This window comes from Protopterus annectens, chromosome 1.part2 (genome assembly GCF_019279795.1).
Source record: "Protopterus annectens isolate FY-2018-M chromosome 1.part2, PAN1.0, whole genome shotgun sequence".
Lineage (NCBI taxonomy): Eukaryota > Metazoa > Chordata > Ceratodontiformes > Protopteridae > Protopterus > Protopterus annectens.
In genome coordinates this window covers 880189530-880215263 of record NC_056727.1, presented here as the reverse complement: position 1 = coordinate 880215263, position 25734 = coordinate 880189530, and the positions used below count along the sequence as shown (strand labels likewise).

Genomic DNA, 25734 nt, shown 5'->3' with positions numbered 1-25734 from the left:
CAGGGGTACTCTATTCCCTTCTTCCAGCCCCCTCCAACCGAAAGATTGCTTCCAGACATACCATCCCGCCAAAGAGAGTTGGCCTATCTTGAGGTGCAAGACCTCCTTCAAAAAAAGAGCCGTTCAGGAGGTCCTAGTAGGGCAATGAGTGTCCAGAACATACTCTCACTTCTTTTTGGTGCCGAAAAAGACTGGGGGGCCTGCATCCGATTCTGGACCTCAGTGAGTTAAACCTCTCTGTTAAGAAGTCCAAGTTCTGGATGGTCATTGTATAGTCCATTCTGCTTCTCTTGCGCAAGGACGATTGGATATGCTCAGTGGATCTCATGGATGCGTACTGTCATATAAAGATCGACGGACTCTCCAGGAGACATTTACGCTTTCAGCTAGGGGCCAGTCATTATCAATTCCGAACCCTGTCCTTTGGAATCACCCCCCCCCCCCCAGGTGTTTACCAAATTTTTGGCAGTGGTAGCAGCTCATCTCTGGCTGCAGGGTTTCCATGTTTTTCCATACCTGGGTGATTGGCTTTTCATGGGTCCCAAGAGGCATCGACTAACACTGGTGACCAGGTATGTCCTCAGGCTTTTTCAGCACTTGGGTATCACAGGGAACCTGCCCAACTCAGAGTTCCAAGCCAAAACCTGGAATTCATTGGAGTCCTGCTGGACACAATATCAGAGACTGCAGCATTACCTACCTGCAGGGTCTAGCTGATTCAGGATCAAGTTTCTCTTTTGTTGAATCTAACACGCCCACCTGTTCATTTGATTCTCAAAAAGCTAGGCTCTATGGCAGCTGTCATTCAGTTGGTGCCACTCACCAGGTATCATATGTATATAATAGACCCTGGCAGTCTAGTGGTCCATTATGTCTTAGTCCATGTGTATGACAGTAACATTGACACAGGTATGCAGGAATCATCTTATTTGGTAATTGCAGTCTCAGGACCTTTTTCTAGGCAGACCTTTTTGTCTTCTCCCACCCAAGACCACAGTGACCACAGATGCCTACCTGTTGGGGTGTGTGTGTGTGTGTGGGGGGGGCATTTTCAGGGCAGGGTGGTTCAAGGCACATGGTCCCCTGTTGAGACCAAATTGCACATAAACGTCCTGGAGATGAGTGCAGTCCTTTTAATGTTGCAAGCCTTTCAGGACTGCCACCCTCTGGGGATCATAGCAATTCAGACGGACGGCATGGCTGTAGTCTGGTACATTAACAAGCAAGGAGGAACACAGTCTTATCCTCTGTGCAGCGAGGCCATGAGAGTGTGGGAATGGGCGGTGTCTTCAGGTGCTTTTTTCTTGCAACTCGTACACCCAGGAGTTCCATCGTGCTGGCCGACAAACTCAGCAGGTCCAGGTGAGGCAGATCTTCTACCATTGGGGTCAGACATGATGTGGCCTTTTTGCTTCCCAAGTCAACCACAAATGCAGCAGTTACTTTGCCCTGATTCCCCTATCTGCGGAGTCAACCAAGGATGCTCTTTTCAAGATTCGCCTCCGGATCTTCTCTATGCTTACTCTCCTGTTCCCCTAATACAAAAGGTCTTACAGAAAGTTCGTCACCTGAAGAGTTCTCTCATCCTCATTGCCCCTTTCTGGACTCGTCAGGCATGGTTCTCCTTCTTAAGGTCTCATCTGAAGTATCCACCTTGGATAATGGATCCCATTCCAGATCTCATCTCCCATTCCTGGGGGCTTCCACTTCCCAATCTCTGGACCCTTCGTCTAACTGCGTGGTTTCTCCAGTTCCAGTAATCTTTACACAGTGCAGGCTTCCTTCCCTGGTGAGGAACATTATTTTGGCTTCTCAAAAAACATCTACAAAGAAGATGTATTCCAGTAAGTGGAAAAGTTTTTCCATTTGGGCCAGGCAATGGAATCTCGATCCCTTTTCAGTCCCTATTCCTGATGTCTTGCTTTTCTTATCTTCCCTTTTTCAGGATGGGGCAAGTTTTTTCTACCATTAAGCTTCAGTTGGCTGCCATCTCTAATTTCCATGTCAGCAATGAGCCTACATTTTCTTCCAAGTTGTGCAAACACTTTATGAAATGAGTTTTCCTTCTTTGGCCTCCTATTAAGGATCCATCACCTCCATAGAATTTGACTTTGATGCTCCAGTCTCTGTCACAAAAACTTGCAAGTTCACACGACATTTAGTTTCTGTCCTGGAAGATGGCCTTTTTTAGTGGCCATTACTTCTGCCAAGAGGATCTCGGAACTACAGGCTGTGTACAATAAGCCCCCGTTTATGATTTTTTTTAAAAGGACAGTGTGTCTCTTGGAGCAAATTCTTCATTTCTCCCCATAGTGGCTTCTGAAGCAAATCTTAGTCACGCGATTCAACTACCGTGGTCTTCCCTAATTACTGTAATAAAGGAGAATATATCTTGAATTGTTTAGATGTCCACAGTCAGTTGCCTTTTTATTTGAAAAGGACTGAGGAGTTTAGAAAGTCGGACCAACACTTTGTGGTTTCGCCCAAAGCAGAAAGGGTCAGGCAATTTCCAAAGTGTCTATCTCCAGGTAGATTGCTAGTTGTATTTCTTTCTTTTATGCTAGTTAGAATTTAGAACTACCCGTCATCGTCCTGGCTAGACTTTCCCTTGAGATCTGTGCTGCTGTGACTTGGTCTAATCTTCATACCTTAATTTCGCACTGCATATTGGACTTGGTATCTAGTAACAGGGCTTCTTTGGTTCCTCCGTGTTCCGGGATATCCTTCCTTGAGGCCACCCAGAGTACATAGTAGCTGGGGACTCTGACCCACCTGTAAGGAATAATGACACAGATAGCATCAGATAAAGAGTTATGTACTTACCATAACTTGGCATCTGTGCTATTCAGTGTCATTCCTCACATGCCCGCCGTCCTTCCCCCTTCCTTCTGGTAGGCCTCATAAGGCTGAGTGGGTTGACTCTGGTGAGAAGTTTTTTGCCTTCTGTTTCAGATGTTGTTTCTGCGTTTCAGCTAATTTAGCAAACTCGATCTGAGGGTTAGAAGGTAGGAAGTGATTATGGGAAGGGGAGGAGTTTGAGCTCTGGATCTGTCTGAAAAGTGCCCAACTCAGATCCGAGGGCAGGATCCTAGACCCATATGTGAGGAGTAATAATACTGGATAGCACAGATGATAAGTTATTATAAGTACATAACTCTTTTTACTTCTGTTATATTCCATGGATCTCTATGGACTAAACCATCATGTGGAGAGAGATTTTTTTAAGGTTCCATTGAGATGAGTTTAATGTTTTATTTCTGAAGCTGTGTGTAATATATGTATGTATATGTATTTATGTGCGCACACATCTACATATGTATATATATATTTATATATCTACATGTAAACACTTTTTAACTTTTTTTTTTGTTTGTTTCATCAACATTTTAAGCTTGAAGTACCTAGATGCTCGCCACCTACAAATGTGAGAATGAACAAATAATTTAGGTGCCTAAATGTAAGGACCAGTGCAGTTAATAAAACATGCAAACAGGAAAGAGTAAATTATTCAAGGAAAAAGGCACTTACTAAGTCTAAAATGTGAGATAGATTTCAAGAGACCACTTTAAACCAGTGAGCATTGGAAGCATTCTTAATCATTCAGGCAGCAAGTTGCAAGTATACATCCTTTTAAAGGGAAAGGGGCAGTTACCTGAAGACATAAGCTGAACCTTTAGGACCTCCAGTGGCTTCAAGACAGGTGAGTACAGGGCATGGGCAGGCCAGTAGCCTCTTAAGATAGGTGGGAACCCAAGTCAGAGTTGGGGGAGGGGGGACAAAACCTTGTAAGCAGTGTGCAGAACTAGCAGAGATGTGGAAACTGTGAAAAACTGACCTAACGCAATAGTGTTTAGCTGTACTAGTAGTTGCAACTACCATTGCAGGTATTTGGTTACTTATACATCAGACAAGTAGAAATGACGTGATATTATATAATTGTTCTGAAGAAAGAAAAAAATAACATATTTACCCAGTAGGGATGATGGAGTATGACTTTAAGGGATGAAACAGCCACTTTGTGGAGTTCAGGAAAGAATTGGGTAGTAGCTGGAAAGCAGATGCTCCTGGCTTTGTACAAATAATGTGTACAACTTAATGCAAGTTGAAGCATCTGTGCCTTCAGTCACAGATGAAGGCATTTTGCTCCATATTTCAAATCTGATGGGAAGAAAAAGGCCTCTCTCCTAGCAGTAGGTGAGGTCATATGTTAATAGGTGGTTACTAAGCTTGTAGTCAAGGGGATCATTGATGAGCTCATCACAAATTTCCACTTACCACCAAGCACAGTCTGGTTAAGTAACTTGCTCCAGGTCGCACAAAAGGCTATTGAGGGAATCAAACCCTGTGTCACAGGAACTACAGCTCATAGCCGTAACCTTTGCACCAACTGCCAGACATAGTTCTTGACAGTGTTCTGGGACACCTGCTAATTGAGTTGAAAGTTACTGAAGAATCACAAATTCTAATAGTCATCCTAGATTTTAGTAGTAAGGTGGGAAGGGAGTATTAATCAAGAAACTGCAGTTTGAGCAAGAATATTCAGAAAGCAAGGTTAGTCCTTTCTGTGACATTGAAAGTATTCTTGTCGTACTATAATTTCACAGTGATGTTTTCTAAGATGATTCTGCACATTTTCTTAACATGTCTGTAAATACATCTCTGTATATGTGTTTGAATAAATAAATGGATCGTCCTTAGTATGGTGTGATTTCTAACTTTTTTGTACATCTAAATTGTAGACCACATACAAGAGCAAGAGCAAAGGCCATTGGAAGCACAGTCTTCAGGCACGCGGTCAAATGTGAGTAATTAATGTTGACTTTTAAAATGACAAAAAAATAGTACTTAACTGGCAATTCCTTGCATGTTGGAAGTTATTCCATGTATGCTATTTTTTAAAGCAGGGCCTGTGAATGTAGACACCCATTTTTGTTACTTATTTATTGACATTTGTTGACCAGGAAAGTCCACTGGGTCAAAAACCCATTTTCAATGGAGGCCCGGTGAGATGAGCTCCATGGATATTACAAATAAAATGAGTATAACAAGAGTAGTCAAGTATTATATGTATAAAAGCAAAGACATATACAATGTAATACAGTACAAATCAATACAGTACAATACAATCTAGCCGAGAGTTGATATAATTAGGCCACAGAAAAGATAGGGATCCTTACCATCAGTGTTTTGTTTTAGCATGAAGTTCAGTAGCTAGGTTTAAAAGAAAATAATTAATGTTTAGAACTGGTTATAACACAGCAGAGGGAATTTTTCTTGAATTGTTTCAAGGTAGCCTGTTTGTTTGGCAGTGGCAGGATGGATTGTCTAGGTAGTATGATTTTAGTGCTGACTTAAAGGTTTTTATGCAGTCAGTTTGAGTTATATTGGGGGGGGGGTAAGGCATTCCAAAGCTTGGCAATGCTGTGGGAGTAAAGACATTGTCCAGCTCTTTCGTTTGGTTTTGTTATGGTAAGCAGTTGTTTGCATGAGGATCGTAGTGTCCATGTAGGTTTGTATGTTTGTAGGATGGAGCTAATTGCTGGGCAGTGACTTGGTCTAAAGATTAATTTGTGGACTAAGATTAGCTGGGTATAGTGGAGGTGGTGGGCAAACTCTAGCCAGTTCAATTGTGCAGTAGCATGGCAGTGATATGAGCGGTGAGGTTTTCCTGTGGCAAATTTGGCTATTTTATAATAAAAATATTTTAGTTTATTCCTAATGGTCGAGTTAAGGTTAGTAAATATAGCACTACCATATAGAAGGGAGGGGGATGAGTAAGATCCTGGCAAGTTTTGTTTTGGTGTGGTTGTCCAGGTAAAGTTTGTGGCGACAGAGTGTGTTTTCTTTATTGCACTGAGAATATGTGGCTCAAAAGTGAGTCTGCCATCTATTGTTATGCCTAACAATTTAGCTGTTTTCACTATTTCAATTTTGGTTCCTTTTTTTGGAGAAAATGTTGACGTCTATATCTGGTGATTTTGTAGAGAAGAGTAAAAGTTTAGTTATTTTGGCGTTTAACATGAGTTGTGCATTATTTAGCCAAGATTCAATTGAAGTAAAAGCCTTCTGAGTAACTGTAAGGAGGTTAGAGAAATTGTTGGAGGTGGATATTAGGGTGGAGTCATCGGTGTATTGGATGAGATTTTGTATGTGGGGGGCTTTATGGAGGTCATTGATGAAGATATTAAAGAGGAGTGGCCCTAAAATGGATCCTTGTGAGACTTCTATGTTTGCTTGATAATCAGATAGGGCATTATGCCATCTTACTGATTGTTCCCTACTGTTTAGGTAGGAGGTGAACCACTTAAGAGATTGAGGGGAGCATCCTAATTTTGATGGTTGGAGTAATAGCTTAGTGTGTGATACTGTATTGAAGGCCTTAGATAAATCCAATATGATTACTGAGGTAGGGTGGTAAGCATCTGTGGCCTTGTTAACAGTACCAGTAAATAATAGTAGGGCTGTGATGGTGCTGTGTGCTGGATGGAATCTATGTTGAGTGGGGACGAGAAGACCATTATCAGAGAGGTATTTAAGTAGTTGTGTGAACACATTTTTCTAAGATCTTTGACAGTGGAGACAGAATAGAGATAGGGCGATAGATCTTGAGAGTTTCCACCTTTGTGCAGTGGTGTAATGGATTTTTTCCACAACTGGTGAACATAAGATTCTGAGATAGAGCGATTTATAAGAATGATAATAGGATATGCAGTTGCATTTGCTGCTAGTTGCAGAAATTGTGGAGAAAGATTATCTGCTGAAAGTGAGCAAGGTTTGAGTTTATTTAGGTGCATGAAAATCAGAGAGCTGGATACAGACTGAAGAGTAAATTATTAGGCTGAGGGAATATTAATGGCTTTGTCTATTGAGTGAGGCTGGTTACTATCCAGTGAGTAGTTGGTGGTATGTAAAGTGTTTGGGTCTGGAAATGGGTCCTGAGTAGCTTTTGAATGGTGAAAATAAAATGGGTATTAAAGTCATGGGAGATTTGTTGTGGAGTTTTTTCTTGTGCTGGCAAGGGGTTTTGTGTGGTGGCAGGGTTTAGTAGGGTGGAGGCAGATCTCCAGAACATTTTTGGATTGTTATAAGAGATGGATAGCTTAAAAAAAAAAAAAAAAAAAAAAAAAAAAGATGTTCTTCGTGTTTCACTGTTGCAATCATCACTTGTGGGTTATCCCTGCCGGGTAGCCCTCGGTGGTTATCCCTGCTGGGTAGCTCTCGGCTGGCCCTGAATACCAGCGTAAAGGGTGGCTGTTGTCTGAAGCTGACGTCAGGTCGTCGGGGCTATAAAATGAGGCAGCCAATGCCATTACATCAGTCTTTCTTGCCGTGGAGCCTGAAGCAGAAGCAGTTTACAAGTGCATTGGTCAGCTGTTGCCAGAGTGAGGGACTAACCGTTTAAAGCTAAGTACCCCATTAGGGAACCTTTTCAGAGAAAGAGTAATTGTCTCCATTGTGGAAAACAGATCCCACATCGAGACTTTCATACCTTGTGCATCACCTGCCTAGGCCCAGACCACGACATCCCAGATGTTGGTTCTGTGCTCTGTTTAATGCTAGGACTATTAGGAGAAGGGCTGAAATTGTAGCTAGATATTTCAGCGAGAGTGTTTCTCACAGCAAAATGGTGTCGGTTGGTCATGCTGCTCTTGAATTTCCAAAAAAGAAGAAAGAATAGGAAAAGGATAGGCCTCAGAGAGTTAGGCCCTCTGACGATTCTGATCCGAAGTCAGCACCTTCACAGCCCCTGACACCAGCAGAGGAACTGTTGCAGGTCTCTACCGAGACCCATTTGGAGTCCGGTACACCTCCGGGTCCATCTTCTCCTGACGGTATGTTGGCCTTCAGTCTTGCGGTTGGCTCTGGAGCCGCTTTGCAGGCACCAGCTTCCTTAGAGACGGTACTAATGACTGACACCAGGTAGAGACCAATGACCACGCCGCCGGTTAAACTAATTTTGCATAAGGCCATTAAATCCACGAGGCCCAAGACCAGGGCTTTCCCTAAAAAGACCCCATCCCAGAGGCCCAGCCACTGACTTCCTTCCACCCAGCCTGCCACACAGTTGCAGCAGCTGCTCAGAATGCCAGAGGATTCAATCACTCTGATAAGAGGAAGCCAGCCTCCCCAAGCCTCCCCAGCCAAAAGGAAGAGGGACACTTCCCCTGAGGCTGTTTCTGACTAGGAGTCAGAATGGTCTGAACTAGAAGAGTCTGACACTAAAGAGAAGCCTTTTGTAGCATTGAGGAGTCTGATGCTGAGGACCCCCATTCCTTCTGCCTCCCCACCTGAGGACCTCTCTTTCGGGGAAGCTTTAAATTCCCTTAGGGAACATTTTCACTAGGAGGCACAGGATTACCCTCAGTCAAAGAAGAAACTGAGAGAGTTCCTTGACCTACCACAGCACAAACCTCTGGCCATTCCGCCAATCCTGGATGTGGTGGAGAACGTCTTCTTGGAATCTGCACTCACCCCTGACTCTCTCCCACCTGCCCCCAGAAAGCCAGACAGATATTATAGGGTGCAAGACACCCAGAAATATATTTTCAAAAATCCAGCTGACCCAGAGGTCATTACTCAGGGTCCTAAGAGGGCTAGGGCTAGCTCCTCAAAAAAAAAAAACATCCCAACTGATAGAGAGTAGAGCCTTAGACAGACTAGGAAAGAAGGTCTACACTTCAGCTACCTTAGCCATTAGAGCTCTGAATTGTCATTTCCATATGCTCAAATACCAACAAAATATGCTGGAATTATTAAAACAAAAAATGTCCACCCTACCAGACAGCAGCACAACCAGGGAACTAGCGGATCTTATACTTTCTAGCTCCCAGGTAGCCAAGCATTCCCTGCATTGTGGGTTTGATGCCTTGGAAGCTTCTAGCAGGGCTGCAGTATCTGGCTCAGTGATAAGAAGACATGCTTGGTTAAGGGAACAACCATTGCCTGACCAGGTAAAGTCCAAGTTATTAGATGCCCCTCTGGACAAGGACCAGCTGTTTGGACCTAAAGCTGAGGAGAGGTTATTAAGAAAATGGAATACAAGGCCAGGTCTATGCAGACTGTGAAGGATTTTTTGCAGGTACAGCCTCCCAGGTTCAGTAGGAACTTCCCCACAAATCATTGTTTTTTTTCCTTCCCAAACAAAACCTGTCCAGAGGAAGGGGTGCAGGGACAGGTCTTCTAGGCACCAGTTACAAAGCCAACAGAGATCCAGACAATGGGCCACTGCAGTGCCTAGGCAAGGGAGTTCTAAGCCCACTCCCTTCTCCAAGGACTCGCAATGACTCTTCCCCCCTACACCCCCCATCCCCCCAGAGAGACTAGGAGGAAGGCTTTCCCTCTTCCTAGAGAATTGGCAGACCATCATCTCAGATCTATGGAAAACCCCAGATATTCAGGTTTCCCGAATGTACCAGCAAATCAGAGGGCAGAGGCAATCCGCCAGATCCAAAAGCTTTGTGCCCAAGTCGCCGTGGAACCTGTACCAAAGGAACAGGCCAGAAAAGGGTTTTATTCCAGACTGTTCGTGGTACCCAGAAAGGAGGGCACCTGACACCCTGTTCTCGACCTATCCACTCTGAATCTGTCCCTCCTGGTCCCAAAATTCAAAATGCTGACCCTACACAAGCTTTTGTCATTGCTGATACCACATGCTTGGCTGTGACCCTAGATCTGAAGGATGCCTACCTCCATATCCCCATAAGGAAGTCCTGCAGGAGTTTCCTGCGCTTCAGAGCAGGGTCAGAACACTTTCAGTTCTCTGCTCTGCCCTTTGGTTTATCTACTGCTCCCAGAGCATTTACCAAGTGCCTGGTCCCTGTCATTGCCTTTTGTAGACAGAAGGGCATACAGCTTTATCCCTACCTGGACGACTGCCTCATCCAGGCTGGCACCAGGGAAAGACTCCTGCAGGACCTTACTTTTGCTCAGGCTCTCCTAACCTCCCTGGGATTCACAATCAACCTGGAGAAGTCCCAAATTCACCCCACAAGAAAGTTAACCTTCCCGGGAGCTCTACTGGACACATCAGCACAAACAGCCTCCCTTCCTCCTGAGAAGCAGAGCTTTCTCCCGTGTTACTTTTCACAGATGGCCTGCAGGACCCACCTCACAGCAAGGAAATTCCTGCAGGCGCTTGGATACATGGCCTCCTGCCTCCTGTTGGTACCCCTAGCCAGACTGCATATCGGGAAATTACAATGTTACCTCAGGAACCTTTGGTGCCAACACTCAGTCACTGGAAACCAGCTGCCCCTGATTCCTTGCTTAAAGAAGGGGCTCCTATGGTGGGCAGAGGCATGTACCCTGAACAAGGGTCTACCCTTTATCACTCTTCCTCATGGCCGAACCATCACCTCAGATGCTTCAGACATGACCTGGGGGGCACACCGAGGAAGTATGTGCTCAGGCTCAGGAAGTGTGATAAAAGACTTAGGGACACAGGTGGACAGTGGTCTCACCTTCGATAACCACATCGCCACATCAGTCAGGAAATCCTTCTATGTGGCACACCTCATCACGAAGGGCTTTTCATCCAGAAAAAAGGAGGTCATTGTCCCACTGTACTCATCCCTCATTAGACCCATTATAGAATACAACGCCCCATTTGGTATGTACATCTCAAGACATCTGCAACAACTGGAAAGGCCTCAGAAATACCTCACTAAAAGAATCACAGGCCTAAAGCAGATGCCGTACGTTGACCGCCTTAAAAAACTCCAGCTGTACTCTGTCGCATATCGTCTACTCAGAGGCGATCTCTGCTTAACATACAAGGCCATGTCAAACCCAGAGCTGTTGGACATGCTACACTTAAAGAAATCCCAATCCCTCAGAGCTACATGCTCCAGGGATCTAAACCTTGTCATCACAATAAACAAAACATGCTGGAGGGATAGGTTCCTGACCCAGAGACTCCCCAGACTCTGGAATAGATTGCCCATACATGTCAAGCAGAGTGCCTCTTTGGACCTCTTCAAGAGGAACCTTGAGGATTGGATGGGAGAAAGGAAATTCACCCCAGGGATCACGTCAGTCACCCTGCTAGACAGGGGTCCAGGAAAGTAAATAATGTGGGAAGAAATAGCCAGGGAATTGTTATGGCTAGGCTTGTATAGGCCCTAGGGCTGATAGCCTAGTACCAACCTATGAACCTATGTGCACTCAGGGCATTTGGAAACAGGAGATTCAGGGCCTCCATATCAGCCTAAAAGAAATGCTGGCAGTGCACAGGGCAATCCTAGCTTTCAAGGATCATCTGAGGCCAGGAGTGCTCTTAATCAAGACTGGCAACACAACAAATGTGGTACATCAACAAGCAGGGGTGGCACTGTCGCTTAGCTATGCAAATCTGGCAGTCAGCCTCAAATCTGTGATTGCATCTGATAGCTCAGTATATCCCAGGGAAACAGAACACCCTGGCAGAACAGTTAAGCAGAAGCCTAGATCCCCACGAGCGGCAGCTGCTCAGTGGTACCTTTCTCAGCATCAGGAAAAACTGGGGGAACCCGGACATAGATCTTTTTGCAACCACAGAGAACCACCACTTAACCAAGTTCTGCTCCAGAGAGTTCCATTCAGAAGCATGGAGGGTGGACCCCTTGTCCCTGATTCCCAGGGTACTTCTCAAGATCAGGGAGGAAGGGCCAAAGGCTATTGCCATTATTCCAGACTGGTCCAGACAGCACTGGTACCCCTTGCTCCTCACTCAAAGAGCCTCCCATGCATCTGCCTCTCGCAGCAAACTTAACTCAGGACAAAGGGGATGGTATTGCATCCAAACCTCCCCACACTCAAGCTGTCCACATGGCTTATACCCCAAAGGCAGATGACACTACAGCCTTAAACAGGGAGGTTTTAAATATTATTAAGGAGGCTAGAAGACCCAGCACCAGAAAATCCTACTCCACCAAATGGAAAAGATTTACTATTTGATGCCAGAGCAACGGTGTTAACAGCACCCATGCCAGTCTGGTATTGGTTCTGGACTACCTGGCAGAGCTCCTAGAAAAGGGATTGTCATACTCCTCTATCAATATAACATACCTCGGCTGTCTCTGCCTGTATCCAGTCGGATCAGCCCATATTTTCTCAACACCTGTTAAAGCAGTTCCTTAGGGGAGTGGCTTATATCAGACCAACTAGAAGGCCACCTGCTCCAGTGTGGGATCTAAACTTTGTCCTAGAAAAATTGACTTTGCCCCCTTTTGAGCCAGCTGCTTCAGCAGACCTGAAATACCTTTCTTGGAAAACTGCCTTCTTGCTGGCCATCACCTCATCTGGAGAGTTTCTGAGCTTCAAGCCCTTATGGCCACTGAGCCCATCATCATTTTCCATGCTGTCAGGGTGTCTCTTAGGACCAACTCCTCCATTATGCCTAAGGTGGCCTCGATTGTTACCCTCAACCAGACCATCCATCTCCCTACCTTCTTTCCCAACCCCGTAATAAAGTGGAAAGAATTTTGCATACCCTGGATGTGCACAGGCAATTGAGATATTACCTGGATAGGACCAAGTCATTCAGAAAAGCTGGTCTGTTCCACTCCTGGGGCAGAGGGGAAACCCATATCCAAACAGACCATTTCTAAATGGATCTCACATTGCATCCATTTCTGCTATTCCTTTCATGGAAACAGTCCTCCCAAATCCTTCAGATCATATTCCGCTATGGCAGCCTCTACTTCCACTGCCTTCCTGAGAGGGGTTCCAACCAAAGATATTTTGGAAGCTGCTACCTGGACATCCATCTACACATTCACCACACACTACCAGCTGACTACCTTCTCCAAAACCAGGGCAGGTGTTGCATCTGCAGTCCTGCCGGGCATGCTGGCATCCCCTTGAAATGGTGCAACTGTGGAGTTTTGCTCCTTCCCGTCCTTCCCTCCTCTCTGTTTCTCAGCTTTGGGAATCTTCTCACAAGTGATGACTGCAACAGTGAAACATGAAGAACATAGTACAGTTGTGTACACTTACCATAAATGTAGATGTTCGAGTATTTACAGTTGCAGTCCTGTTTACCTCCCACCATCCCCCTTTTTCTCTTTCTTGGAGGCAAGAAAAACTGATGATGTGGTGTCAGCTGCCTCATTTTATAGCCCTGATGACCTGACATCAGCTTCAGACAACAGACAGTCGACGCAGGAGGGAAACCCTTTTACTCTGGTATTCGGGCCGGCCGAGGGCTACCCAACAGGGATAACCCACAAGTAATGACTGCAACAGTGAATACACTCGAACATCTACATTTATGGTAAGTGTACACAACTGTACTTTGTTTTTATCTTGTATCACTAACTATTTTTGTTTTATTATGAAGCTGCATGTAATTGAGATCATTCTGTTTAGTTTTATTTTTATCCATATTTTCCATGCTTTGTCTCTAAGAAGGAGACTTTGGTCCGTTTTGTTAGCCAAGTGGCATGATTAGTTTTAGTTCGCTTGGAGCGTACTGAAGCTAGACTGTTGAGAGTTTCTAGAAAGAGTTTATTAAAGTAGTTGACAAGTCACTTCTTATCTAGTCTGTCTGTTTTCCATATTATTGAGAAGTTATCTAAATTGTTTTCCTATTTTAATTAAATCTGTCCCTGCCACTGTTTGAAAATACCATAGTAAAATCTATGAAATATTGTTAGGGCTTTGAAGATTTAAAAAAATAAAAGCTTTTAGCCCAGTGTTGAGTCATTTTGGTTCCCTCTTTTCTGTTACAAATGTAGTAGAGAGAAAGGTTCATCAAAAGTATCATTGCTGCAGTGTATTCACAGTAAATGGGACTTAACCATAGGAGGACAGGAGTATTGTGGCAAGATCCTTGCTGCAGTTCTTAATAAATAGAATGTAGCCTCCGGCAGGTAATCAGCATTGTGGCCAAATGGTGAGTGCTTGACCCAGACTAGGTTCACAGTTTTGACTCGTGTTGAGGATGTTAACCATCAATTTATCTGTAAAGGGAAGGTAATATTTTCTGTTTTTTCTTTTTGTGTTGTCATTGCTGCAAAAGTTAACAGTTTTGAGTCCTTCAGGAACTTCAAGGCTACACTTCAAGACCATTAAGTCTCTTGCTTTGGCACTTGCCTCTTCTTTTTATTATATTAATGTGTTTGTTTAACTGCTTGGGGTTGTTTTGAATTTTTTGTGGCTAATGAAATCTCCTCCTAAAATGCTGCCATAAGCTGTACCTTTGGGAGACAAATTTCCCCTGAAGAACTGTCAGATGTTCTTCATGTTTCACTATTGCAGTCATTACATTTGGGTTACCTGCTTGCAGGTTGCCCTCAGTTGGCCTGATTAACAAAGTCTTGGGTCCTGCGCCGGTTGCTGTCCCTTCTTCCATGACGTCAGGGGTATAAAACATGCAGCCAATGCCATTACATCAGTCTTTGTTGCCGTGCGGTGCCCGGAGCAGAAGCAGTTCGCAAGTGCCAATCGGCCGACTCCTGAAATGTTCATTTTTGAGTTTCAGAACCGAAGTCTTCAACTAAAGCTAAGTACCCCATTGGGGAAACTTTTTCTTGCTCCTTACCAATGTCTGTAAAAGTTAATAATTGCATTACTTGTGGAAAGCAAATGCCTCATAAAGATTTTCATTTGTACTGTATTCCTGGCCTAGGCCCTGACCACGACGTACCTTGCTGTCGGTTTTATGCTTTATTTAATCAGTGCACTATCTGTCATTGGTATATTTTCGCCTCTAAATATTTCGGTTCTCGGTTTAATTATCCAGAAATGTCAGTTAGCCATCCGACTAACGGGATTCCAAAAAAAAAAAAAAAAAAAAAAAAAAAACGCAAAGATAAAAACAGAGACAGGCCGCCGTGGTCAAAAACTGCCGACGACGCTTCTCCTAAGCCAGTCGCCGGTACTCAGTGAGACGCTTTCGCAGCCCCTGATACCCACTACTTCTGATTTGCAGGCCTCTACTTAGACCCATTCGGAGTCCGGTATGCCGCGAGATTCTACAACTATGGAACCCGTGGATGTCTCTACCTTGGATGGGGCCAGAGCCGCTGTGCAGGCACCGGCTTCTTAGGGTGTATTCAGGCCTATGGACTTGCATATTAAACCAATGCCTTAGGCCTAAATCTCGATCCATGCCTAAAAAAACGACGCCCAGGCCACATGCTCAGGCCTCTATGCCTAAAAAATAAATGATAAGAATGGCTGAAGATCTAATAACTCTAATCAGGGGTAGCCAACCCCCCTTTCTAAGAGGCCTTGGACTGAAGTTGAATATGAATCTTCTGATCAGGATGCTGTTTTTTCTGATTCTTCTGATGATCTGGATTTGCCCTTATCTACTTATGAAGATTCTGATGCAGAGGAATCCATTCCCTCTGCTTCTCCCCCTGAAAATTTTTTTTTTTTGGGGAAACCTTACATACTCTTAAGGGAGCATTTCCACTGGGAAAGCCAAGATTTTTCTGATTCAAAAAAGAGGCTTAGGGATTTCCTTCTCCTACCTCAGCATAGGCCTTTAGCTATTCCTCCTGTACTAGACATTGTTGATGCTTTTTTGGAATCTAGTTTGGCCCCTGATTCCCTGCCTCCTGCTCCCAGAAAACTTGACCGATACTACAGTGTCCCCGAGTCCCACAAGTTCCTTTTCAAAAATCCTATTGCAGATCCAGAGACTATTTCACAGGGTCCCAAGGGCATTAAGGCTTCTACTGCTAAAAATCCTACCCCTTCTGATAGAGACTCCAGGGCGCTGGATAGATGGGGTAAGAAGGTTTACACTTTTGCAACCTTGGCCATTAGGGCTTTAAACTGCCAGTTTCATATGTTAAAGTATCACAAACATGTTATTGGATTGCTTAAGCAGAAAATGATGTTGATTCTTGACTGTGTGGAAAATAAAGAATTACAGGATTTAATGCATTCTGCTGAACAAGTTGGAAAAGATACTTTGCAATGTGGTTTTGATTCTTTAGAGGCCTCTTGCAGGGCTGCTGTTACTGGGTCTGTGCTCAGAAGGCATACTTGGCTTAAGGAGCAATCTTTGCCTTATCATGTTAAAACTAAATTGCTGGATGCTCCTTTAAATCAGGACCGCCTGTTTGGCAACAAGGCTGAGGAAGTTCTTAAAAAGATGGAAGATAAAGCTAATTCTGTGCAAACTGTTAAAGATTTTTTACAATTTCAGCCTCCTAGATTTAGTAGGCACTGGCCCTCCAAGAATTGGTCCTTTCCAGCCCCTTCCAGGTCTTCTCAAGCCAAACCCAGACACAGCAAAAACCCCAGGTTTCAGTCCCAGGGGACACACAGAACCAAGTAGTGGGGGGCCTCTACTTCCAATTCTGGGAATAATAAGACTCCCCCCTATGGTAAACTGACTCAATGACTTCCTTTTAAAATTTCCAAGCACTTATCAACTGACTGCCCCTTTTTTTTGGGGGGGGGGGGGATTGTTCTTCATGCAAAGAATTGGGAACTCATTACCCAGGACAAATGGGTTTTAAATATAGTGTCCCAGGGATACAGATTTCACTTCCACACGTTGCCAACACTAAGTGGGTGGCCGGACCTACCCCCAAATCAGTGGGCAGAGGCCCAAAAACAAGTACTTTCTCTCTTAAGCATGGGGGCTATTCAGCTGCTACCAGAAGAAGAAAAGGGACAAGGTTTCTACTCGAGACTTTTCCTGGTACCCAGAAAAGACTATTCATGGCGTGCTATCCTGGACCTGTCTATTCTACACACCTTTTTGGAGATTCCAAAATTCAAGATGCTGACTCTTCACCAATTACTTCCTATGCTAGCAAAGATGCCTGGTTGGCAACACTAGATTTAAAAGAAGCATACCTGCACATCCCAATCAGGGAATCTTGCAGAAGATGCCTACGTTTCAAAGCAGGCTACACGCACTATCAGATGTTCATCGTGTTACCCTGCTGCAGTCATCACACTTGGGTTATCCTGCCGTCAGGAGGTCCCGCAGTCGGCCTGAGTTCCAAAGTCTTGGTCTGGCGTCGGTTGCTGTCGGTTCTTCCCTGACGTCAGAGCGCCAGGGGTATATGAGGCATCCAACACCATTTTCTTCAGTCTTTCTTGCTGTGCGGTGCCCGAAGCAGAAGCAGTTCGTAAGTGCCGGTCGGCCGACACCTGAGATTTTCAATTAGAATTTCAGTCCGAAGTCTTCAGTGAAGATAAGTACCCCGTTGGGGAACCTTTTCTTGCCTCAGTCCGATGTCAGAAAAAGTTAACAATTGCATTTCTTGTGGGAAGCAAATATCTCATAAGGACTTCCATTCTTATTGTATTCCATGCCTAGGCCCAGACCACGACGTCACAGGTTGTCGGTTTTGTGCTAGGTTTAATAAACCAACTATCAAACGCCGTTTTGACTTCGCTCGACATTACTTTGGTAGGAAATTTAATTATGTCATGCATTCGGAGCAGCCGACGACCGGCATGCATAAAAAACGCAAGGATAAGGACAGGCAGCCTAGGAACAAGCCAGACTCCGAGGCCTCTGCTGGGCCTGTCGTCGGTTCTCCGGTTTTCAGTGAGGTGCCTACGCAGCCCCTGATGACCGCAGAATTGGAACCCCAGACGGCTGCGGATTCTCAAGCGGAGTGTACTAGGCTGACCCATCCCCTCCAGATAAAAGACCAAGACAAGAGGAGGATTATGCTTCCTCTGACCAGGTTTCAATTTCCTCAGATTCTTCTGAGGAATAGGATTACTCTATTCCTCCTTATGAAGACTCTGATGCTGAAGACTTTATTCCCTCAGCATCTCTCCCTGAAGACTACTCCTTTATGGAAATTTTGCATACCATGAGGGAACATTTCCACTGGGAAGGCCAGGACTACTCTGATTCTAAGAAAATGCTCCGAGAGTTCCTTTTACTACCCCAGCACAGACCATTTGCTATCCCTCCAGTTTTAGATATTGTGGATGATGTTTACTTGGAGTCTATTCTAAATCCAGACTCTCTTCCTCCTGCTCCAGCCAAACCAGACAGATACTACAGAGTTACCTGACTCACACAAATTCCTTTATAAAAGCCCTGTGGCCGACCCAGAAACAATTTCCCAGGGTCCCAAGGGGGCTAAAGCTTCTATGGCTAAAAATCCTGTGCCCTCTGAAAGGGATTCCAGATCCCTAGATAGATGGGGAAAGAAAATATACACCTCCGCAACTCTGGCTATGAAAGCATTAAATTGTCAGTTTCACATGCTGAAATATCAGCAATTCCTAATGTCTCAATTAAAACAAAAAATGAGCACACATACTGAACAGTCTGAATTCAAGGAAATGCAGGATCTGTTGCATGCAGCTGAACAGGTGGGCAAACATACTTTACAATGTGGATTTGATTCATTGGAAGCTTCCTGTAGAGCAGCTGTTATTGGGTCTGTCATACGTAGACATGCTTGGTTAAAAGAACAAGCCCTACCTGATCATGTTAAAGCAAAATTATTGGATGCACCTTTACAGCAGGATGTATTATTTGGTGTCAAAGCAGAAGAGGTTTTAAAGAAAATGGAGGATAAGGCAAAGTCTATGCAGAAGGTCAAGGATTTTTTACAGGTACAACCTTCTCGTTTCAGCAGAAATTGGCCAAAAAAAAACTGGTCCTTTCCAGCTTCTGACAGATCACAGAGGGGCAAATACAGACGCCCAAGGGGCAGAGGTTAGTCACAAGGCCCTTACAAACCTCGCCAATGGGGTACTGCTACCCAGAAAGGAGGAGAAGACAGGCCCCAAGCTAGCAGAAGACAAACACAATGACTCAATCCTCAAACTACCAAGCAAATCTCTCCTGGCAGCTCCCTTGGGAGGAAAATTAGCAGTTTTTGCAGACAACTGGCACATCATCACAAAAGACAAATGGGTCCTAAACATTGTCTCACAGGGATACAGATTCCACTTTCATACCTTGCCAAGGATAAAAGGAATGCCAAACCTGCCACCATATCAATGGGCAGAGGCACAAAAACAAATTACAGCTCTCATGGACATGAGAGCCATTCAACAGGTACCTACACAGGAGCAAGGACAAGGATTTTACTCAAGACTCTTTCTAGTCCCAAGAAAAGACAAAGCATGGAGACCCATTCTGGATCTTTCAGTTCTGAACACCTATTTGCAAGTACCAAAATTCAAGATGCTAACACTACAGCAGCTTCTTCCCACGCTGGGCAAGAATGCTTGGCTAGTAACGTTGGACCTCAAGGAGGCATACCTGCATGTTCCTATCAGACAAAATTGCAGAAGATACCTCCGCTTCATTGAAGGTTCAATGCATTATCAATTCTCTGCACTGCCCTTTGGCTTATCTACTGCGCCCAGGGTCTTCACAAAATGCCTGGCACCAGTAATTGCATACTGCAGACAAAGAGGAATTCAAATATACCCATACCTGGACGACTGCCTTATTCAAGCAGAAAGCAAGGACATTCTTTTAAAGCATCTGGCATTTGTCAAACACCTTCTAAGTTGCCTAGGGTACACAGTAAACGAAAAGAAATCAAAACTAGTGCCTTCACAAAACATAATATTCCTTGGTGCCAGCTTGAATACAACGGCCCAGATGGCTTATCTCATGCCAGACAAACAACAACAGCTGACTCAATATTTCAAAATAATGGCAGCAAAGACCCAACTCCCTGCAAGAAAAATTCTGCAGGCCTCGGGATTCATGGCATCTTGCATACTACTAGTGCCATTTGCAAAACTGCATATGAGGAAATTACAATGGTACCTGAAAACCGTATGGACTCAGCACAGCCACAGCTTGGAAACAATAATACCACTCATTCCCTGCCTTCAACAGGAGTGTCTATGGTGGGCACAGGCATGTCACCTCAACAAGGGTCAGCCTTTCACCTTACCCACAGCCAGGCAAACTATGACAACAGATGCATCGGACTATGCCTGGGGAGCACACATGGCAGGACAGTGCATTCAGGGCAAATGGACTACAGATCAAAGGCATCTGCATATCAATCAGAAAGAAATGCTAGCAGTACAGAATGCCCTAACAGCTTTCAAGGACCTCTTACACCCAGGACAACTAATAATAAAGACGGACAATACCACAGTAATGTGTTACACAAACAAGCAAGGGGGCACACAGTCTTACCCTCTATGCAGGCAAGCAGTGACCTTGTGGAACACAGCACTGTCTTACCAGGTTCAATTACAAGCACAGTTCCTGCCAGGAAAGAAAAACACATTGGCAGACGACCTAAGCAGAAGCATCATGGATCCCCATGAGTAGAAACTAGATCCACAAGTATTTGCAATGATAGCTCAAAAATGGGGATGCCCAGGCATAGATCTGTTTGCCAGCCCCCAAAACTACCAACTTCAAAAATTTTGCACAAGAACATTCCATCCACAAGCTTGGAAAGTGGACGCCCTCTCATTCAGTTGGAAAACATTAACAGTGTATGCCTTTCCTCCACTGCCTCTTCTAGCAAAGATACTGCAGAAAGTCAGATTAGAGAGGCCACAAATGATACTCATTGCACCAGACTGGCCATGCCAGCATTGGTATCCAATTCTAAGGAACATGGCCCACGGCCCACCATGGATTCTACCACAAATTCCTCACCTGCTTACAATCAGATTCTACACAGCCAGCTCAAGACTTTAAACCTGGCTGCATGGCAAATTACCTAAACAACCAGCCAACCCCTCTATCCAAAGCTGTTATGGATGTCATTCTGGAGGCCAGGAGGTCCAGCACCGGGAAAACCTATTCAGACAAATGGAAAAGATTTTGCGCCTGGAACCAGGCTAAAGGCCAAAATCCCCTTGATCCAAACATTCCTCAGATTCTACAATATTTAACTGAGATGTTGCACAAAGGACTTTCCTTTTCATCTATTAAGATCCACGCCTCAGCAATTTCAGCTCATTACAACACGGATCCTCCTTTTATTCTCACATCCACTCCTAAGACAGTACCTCAGAGGGGCTAAGAACATAAGACCGCCCAGGAGAGCACCAACACCTACTTGGGATCTCAACTTTTTTCTGGAAAAGCTTACACTGCCGCCCTTTGAACCAGCTTTTTCAGCAGATTTAAAATTTCTTTCATGGAAAACTGCCCTGCTACTAGCAATAACCTCAGCTAGAAGAGTCTCAGAGCTACAGGCACTAATGGCAGTGGAGCCTTTCCTCATTTTTCATCAAGACAGAGTCTCTCTACGAACTAACCCTTCCTTTATGCCAAAGGTGGTGTCCAGTGTGGCCCTAAACCAAACCATTCATTTGCCCACCTTCTTCCCAAATCCCCAGAACAAAGGAGAAAGACTCCTGCACTCTTTGGACATTCACAGGCAATTACGTTACTACTTGGATAAAACTAAGGCTTTCAGAAAATCTGACCAGCTCTTTGTAGCCTATGCTGCAGGAGCACAAGGAAAAGCTATCTCAAAACAGACCATTTCTAAATGGATAGGGCATTGCATACGTTTCTGCTGCACACATCATGGGAAACCGGTACCTGCTAATATTAGGTCCCACTCCACCAGGGCTACAGCTACATCAGCAGCCTTTCTCAGGGGAGTGCCAACCAAGGATATTCTGGAAGCTGCAACTTGGAGTTCAGTGCACACCTTCACCAAACACTATCACTTACCTCTATATTCTAAGACTAGAGCTGGTTTTGCAACTGCAGTTCTGCAGGGCCTACTAGCTTCTTCTAACCCTGTTTAACTCCACCACCCATCCTTAGATTTGGGATTCAACCCAAGTATGATGACTGCAGCAGGGTAACACTATGAACATAGTACAGTTTTGTACCTACCATAAATGTAGATGTTCGAGTGTTCACCCTGCTGCAGTCCAGGTTACCCTCCCTCCCTCCATCCCCTCTGAACTAGCTGAACTTATCTATACCACTCTATCCTATACAACCTCTGTGGTGTATTTGCTTGTGCCAGAAGGTATTGTTTTATTTTTATATAGCTACACACACACATATATATATATATATATATATATATATATATATATATATATATATTTATTGCCTACCTGTTGGGGGCACCTGACATCTGGGGCAAGAAAAATTGAAGAAAATGGTGTCGGATGCCTCTTATATACCCCTGGCGCACTGACGTCAGGGAAGAAGCGACAGCAACCGATGCTGGACCAAGACTTTGGAACTCAGGCCGACTGCGGGGACCGCCTGACGGCAGGATAACCCAAGTGTGATGACTGCAGCAGGGTGACCACTCAAACATCTACATTTATGGTAGGTACAAAACTGTACTTTCTCTGCACTGCCCTTTGGCTTATCTACTGCGCCCAGAGTATTCACAAAGTGCCTAGCTCCAGTTATTGCATTTTGCAGGCAAAGAAATATTCAAATATACCCATACCTGGACGATTGTCTAATTCAGGCAGAAAGCCAGGACATACTTTTGAATCATCTGGCCTTTGTAAAAAAGGTTCTAACTTGTCTGGGGTACACCATAAATGAAAAGAAATCACACCTGGTACCCTGTCAACAAATTATATTCCTGGGAGCAAGCTTGAATACAACTTCCCAGATGGCTTACCTCACGCCAGAGAAACAAGTTCATTTGACAACCTACTTCATACAAGTGGCCACAAAAACCCTGCTATCTGCAAGACAAATATTGCAAGCCTTGGGGTTCATGGCCTCCAGCATTCTTCTAATTCCATATGCAAGACTGCATATGAGGAAACTACAGTGGTATCTAAAAAGCCTGTGGTGCCAACATGCTCAAGACCTAGAAACAATGATTCCTGTCATACCTTGCCTACGTCTGCAGTTCCTTTGTTGGGCAGAGGCCTGCCACCAAAACAAGGGACTACATTTCACACCACCCCCTGCCGCCCAAACCCTAACAACAGACACATCAGACTATGAATGGGGGGCTCACCTGGCAGGGAAATGCATTCAGGGCAAATGTAACCCAAGTCAAATGCACCTGCATATCAATCAAAAAGAAATGTTAGCTGTACAGAATGATCTGACTGCCTTCAAGGACCACATTCTTCTAGGACAACTAATGGTAAAGACAGACAACACCACTGTTATGTGGTACATAAACAAACAGGGGGGTACACATTCTTACCCCCTCTGCAGACTAGCCATGGCATTGTGGAACACAGCCTTGAGCTACCAAGTGCACCGACAAGCTCAGTTCCTTCCAGGAAAGTTAAATACACTGGCAGACAGTCTATGCAGAAACCTCATGGACCCACAGGAGTGGAAACTGGAACCAAGGATTTTCAACATATTGACAAGCAAATGGGGAGCCCAGATATAGACCTGTTTGCCTCTCCCCAGAACTACCAATTGGACAAAATTTGCACAAGGACTCCCCACAAACAAGCCTGGAAGGTGGATGCTCTGTCCTTCAACTGGAAACACCTATCCATCTCTGCCTTCCCCCCCTCTGCCTCTGCTCTCCAAAGTACTACTAAAAATCAAACAGGACAAACCAAGGATGATTTTGATTGCTCCAGACTGGCCGCGCAAATACTGGTACCCCCTCCTGCGCAGTGTGTCACTGTTATCTCCATGGCACCTGCCTCCGACTCTTTGTTGTCTCAGCAAGAGAACCAGATTCTGCACCCTCGGCTTTTAACACTGAAGCTTGCAGCCTGGCTAATTACTTAATCTCTCCTTTACCATCCCTCAGCAAACTTGTGATGGATATCATTTTAGAGGCAAGGAGGCCTAGTACTAGAAAATCTTATGCTGAAAAATGGAAAAGATTCTGTGCCTGGAACCAATCTCAAGGGGATGAGTACAGCAGCGCCCAATTTACCTCAGATTTTACAATACTTAACTGAGATGCTTCACAAGGGCCTGTCTTTTTCCTCCATTAAAATGCATACCTCAGCCATTTCAGCTCATTATAACACAGAACCTCCCCTCTTCTCTCATCCACTGCTCAAGCAGTTCCTCAGAGGGGCTAAAAATGTGAGGCCACCCAGGAGAGCTCCAACCCCAGCCCTGGGACCTTAACTTTGTCTTGGAGAAACTCAATCTACCTCCTTTCGCGCCAGTTGCTACTGCAGACTTAAAATTTCTTTCTTGGAAAACAGATTTCTTATTAGCAATCACTTCAGCTAGAAGGGTATCTGAATTACAGGCCCTTATGGCAGTGGAGCCTTTCATCATCTTTCATGCGGACAGGGTGTCCCTCAGAACCAATCCATCCTTCATGCCCAAGGTGGTATCTAGTGTGGCTCTTAATCAGTCCATTCATTTGCCAACCTTCTTTCCCAATCCACAGAATAAAGGGGAACGGATACTGCATTCCTTAGATGTGCACAGACAACTTAGATTCTACTTGGACAGGACTAAACCTATTTGCTGCAGGGGCAGAGGGGAAGGCTATTTCAAAGCAAACCATTTCTAAATGGATAAGCCATTGCATTCATTTCTGCTATAAGCACCATGGAAAACCTATCCCCCAGGGGATCAGACCTCACTCCTCCAGGGCTGCATCTACCTCTACAGCCTTTCTCAGAGGCGTCCCTACCAGGGACATCCTAGAAGCTGCTACCTGGATTTCTGTACATACTTTCACCAAGCATTATCATTTGCCAATTTTCTCTAAATTCAGAGCTGGCTTTGCCACTGCAGTCTTGCAGCGCGTTATAGCTGGCCCTAATGCTATCTAAATTCCTCCTCCCAACCATAGCTTTGGGAATCTACCCAAATGTAATAACTGCAACATTGAAACACGAAGAACATAGTACAGTTGTGTACACTTACTGTAAATGTAGTTGTTAGAGTGTATTCACTGTTGCAGTCATGGTTACCCTCCCTCCAGCCCCCTAACTTCTTTTGGTTATACCTGTACTTTCCTTTACTATGCTTAAAAGCCTTTTTGGTGTATTTTCTTTTTTATTGGAGGTATATCTTTTATATTTAATTGCTTCCCATTAGGGGGGCACCTGACATCTGGGGCAAGAAAAACTAATGTAATGGCGTCGGCTGCATGTTTTATACCCCTGATGACCTGACGTCATGGAAGAAGGGACAGCAACTGATGCAGGACCCAAGACTTTGTTAATCAGGTCGACTGAGGGCTACCTGTAAGCAGATAACCCTAATGTAATGACTGCAACAGTGAATACACTCGAACATCTACATTTATGGTAAGTGTACACAACTGTACTTTATAATGTTTGATGTGTTTTATTGAAATGCATAATGTAACCAGCTGTGAGTATTGTAAAACAGATTAAAAAAAAAATACACTGCTTAGGAGAACAAGCATGGGATGTCACTGTTGGTCGAACAAGGGTTCACTCATATTCCTAGTGCATAAACCTGCAGCTGTTTTGGAACTCCGAAAGAAGTTCAAAGAATCCTTCAGAATGCGTAAACATCTTAAAGTGGAGAGACTTCCGAAACTGTTACTGAAAGATTTTGCAGTAAAGCAAGTGGCTGTAGTGACACTGTTTGCCCCACTTAAGCTTGAGGGATCCTTCTTGTGGAATCCAGGTACAGTGGATATAAAAAGTGTACACACCCCTGTTAAAATGCCAGGTTTGTGTGATATAAAAAAATGAGACCACAGTAAATCATTTCAAAACGTAATGTGACCAATAATCTGTACAATTCAATTGAAAAACAAACAAATCTGTTAGGGGAAAAAATATAAAAAATAAAAAAACATACAATAAGCTGGCTGCGTAAGTGTGCACACCCTTAAACTAAAACTTTGTTGAAGTACCTTTTGATTTAATTACTGCATTCCTTCTTCTTGAGTACACACCTGCCAT

At 44.4% G+C, this 25734-nt stretch overlaps 1 protein-coding gene across 9 annotated transcripts in view; it reads left to right on the top strand.

Moving 5' to 3' along the window:
- Positions 1-25734, top strand: part of ZMYM4 (zinc finger MYM-type containing 4) — a 3261850-nt gene that overhangs the window by 778122 nt on the left and 2457994 nt on the right. For all 9 annotated transcript variants that reach the window (XM_044059341.1, XM_044059348.1, XM_044059366.1 and 6 more), the window contains one exon: positions 4740-4801. In XM_044059341.1, coding sequence (XP_043915276.1) covers positions 4740-4801 — 62 coding nt within the window. The remainder of the gene's footprint in view (positions 1-4739; positions 4802-25734) is intronic.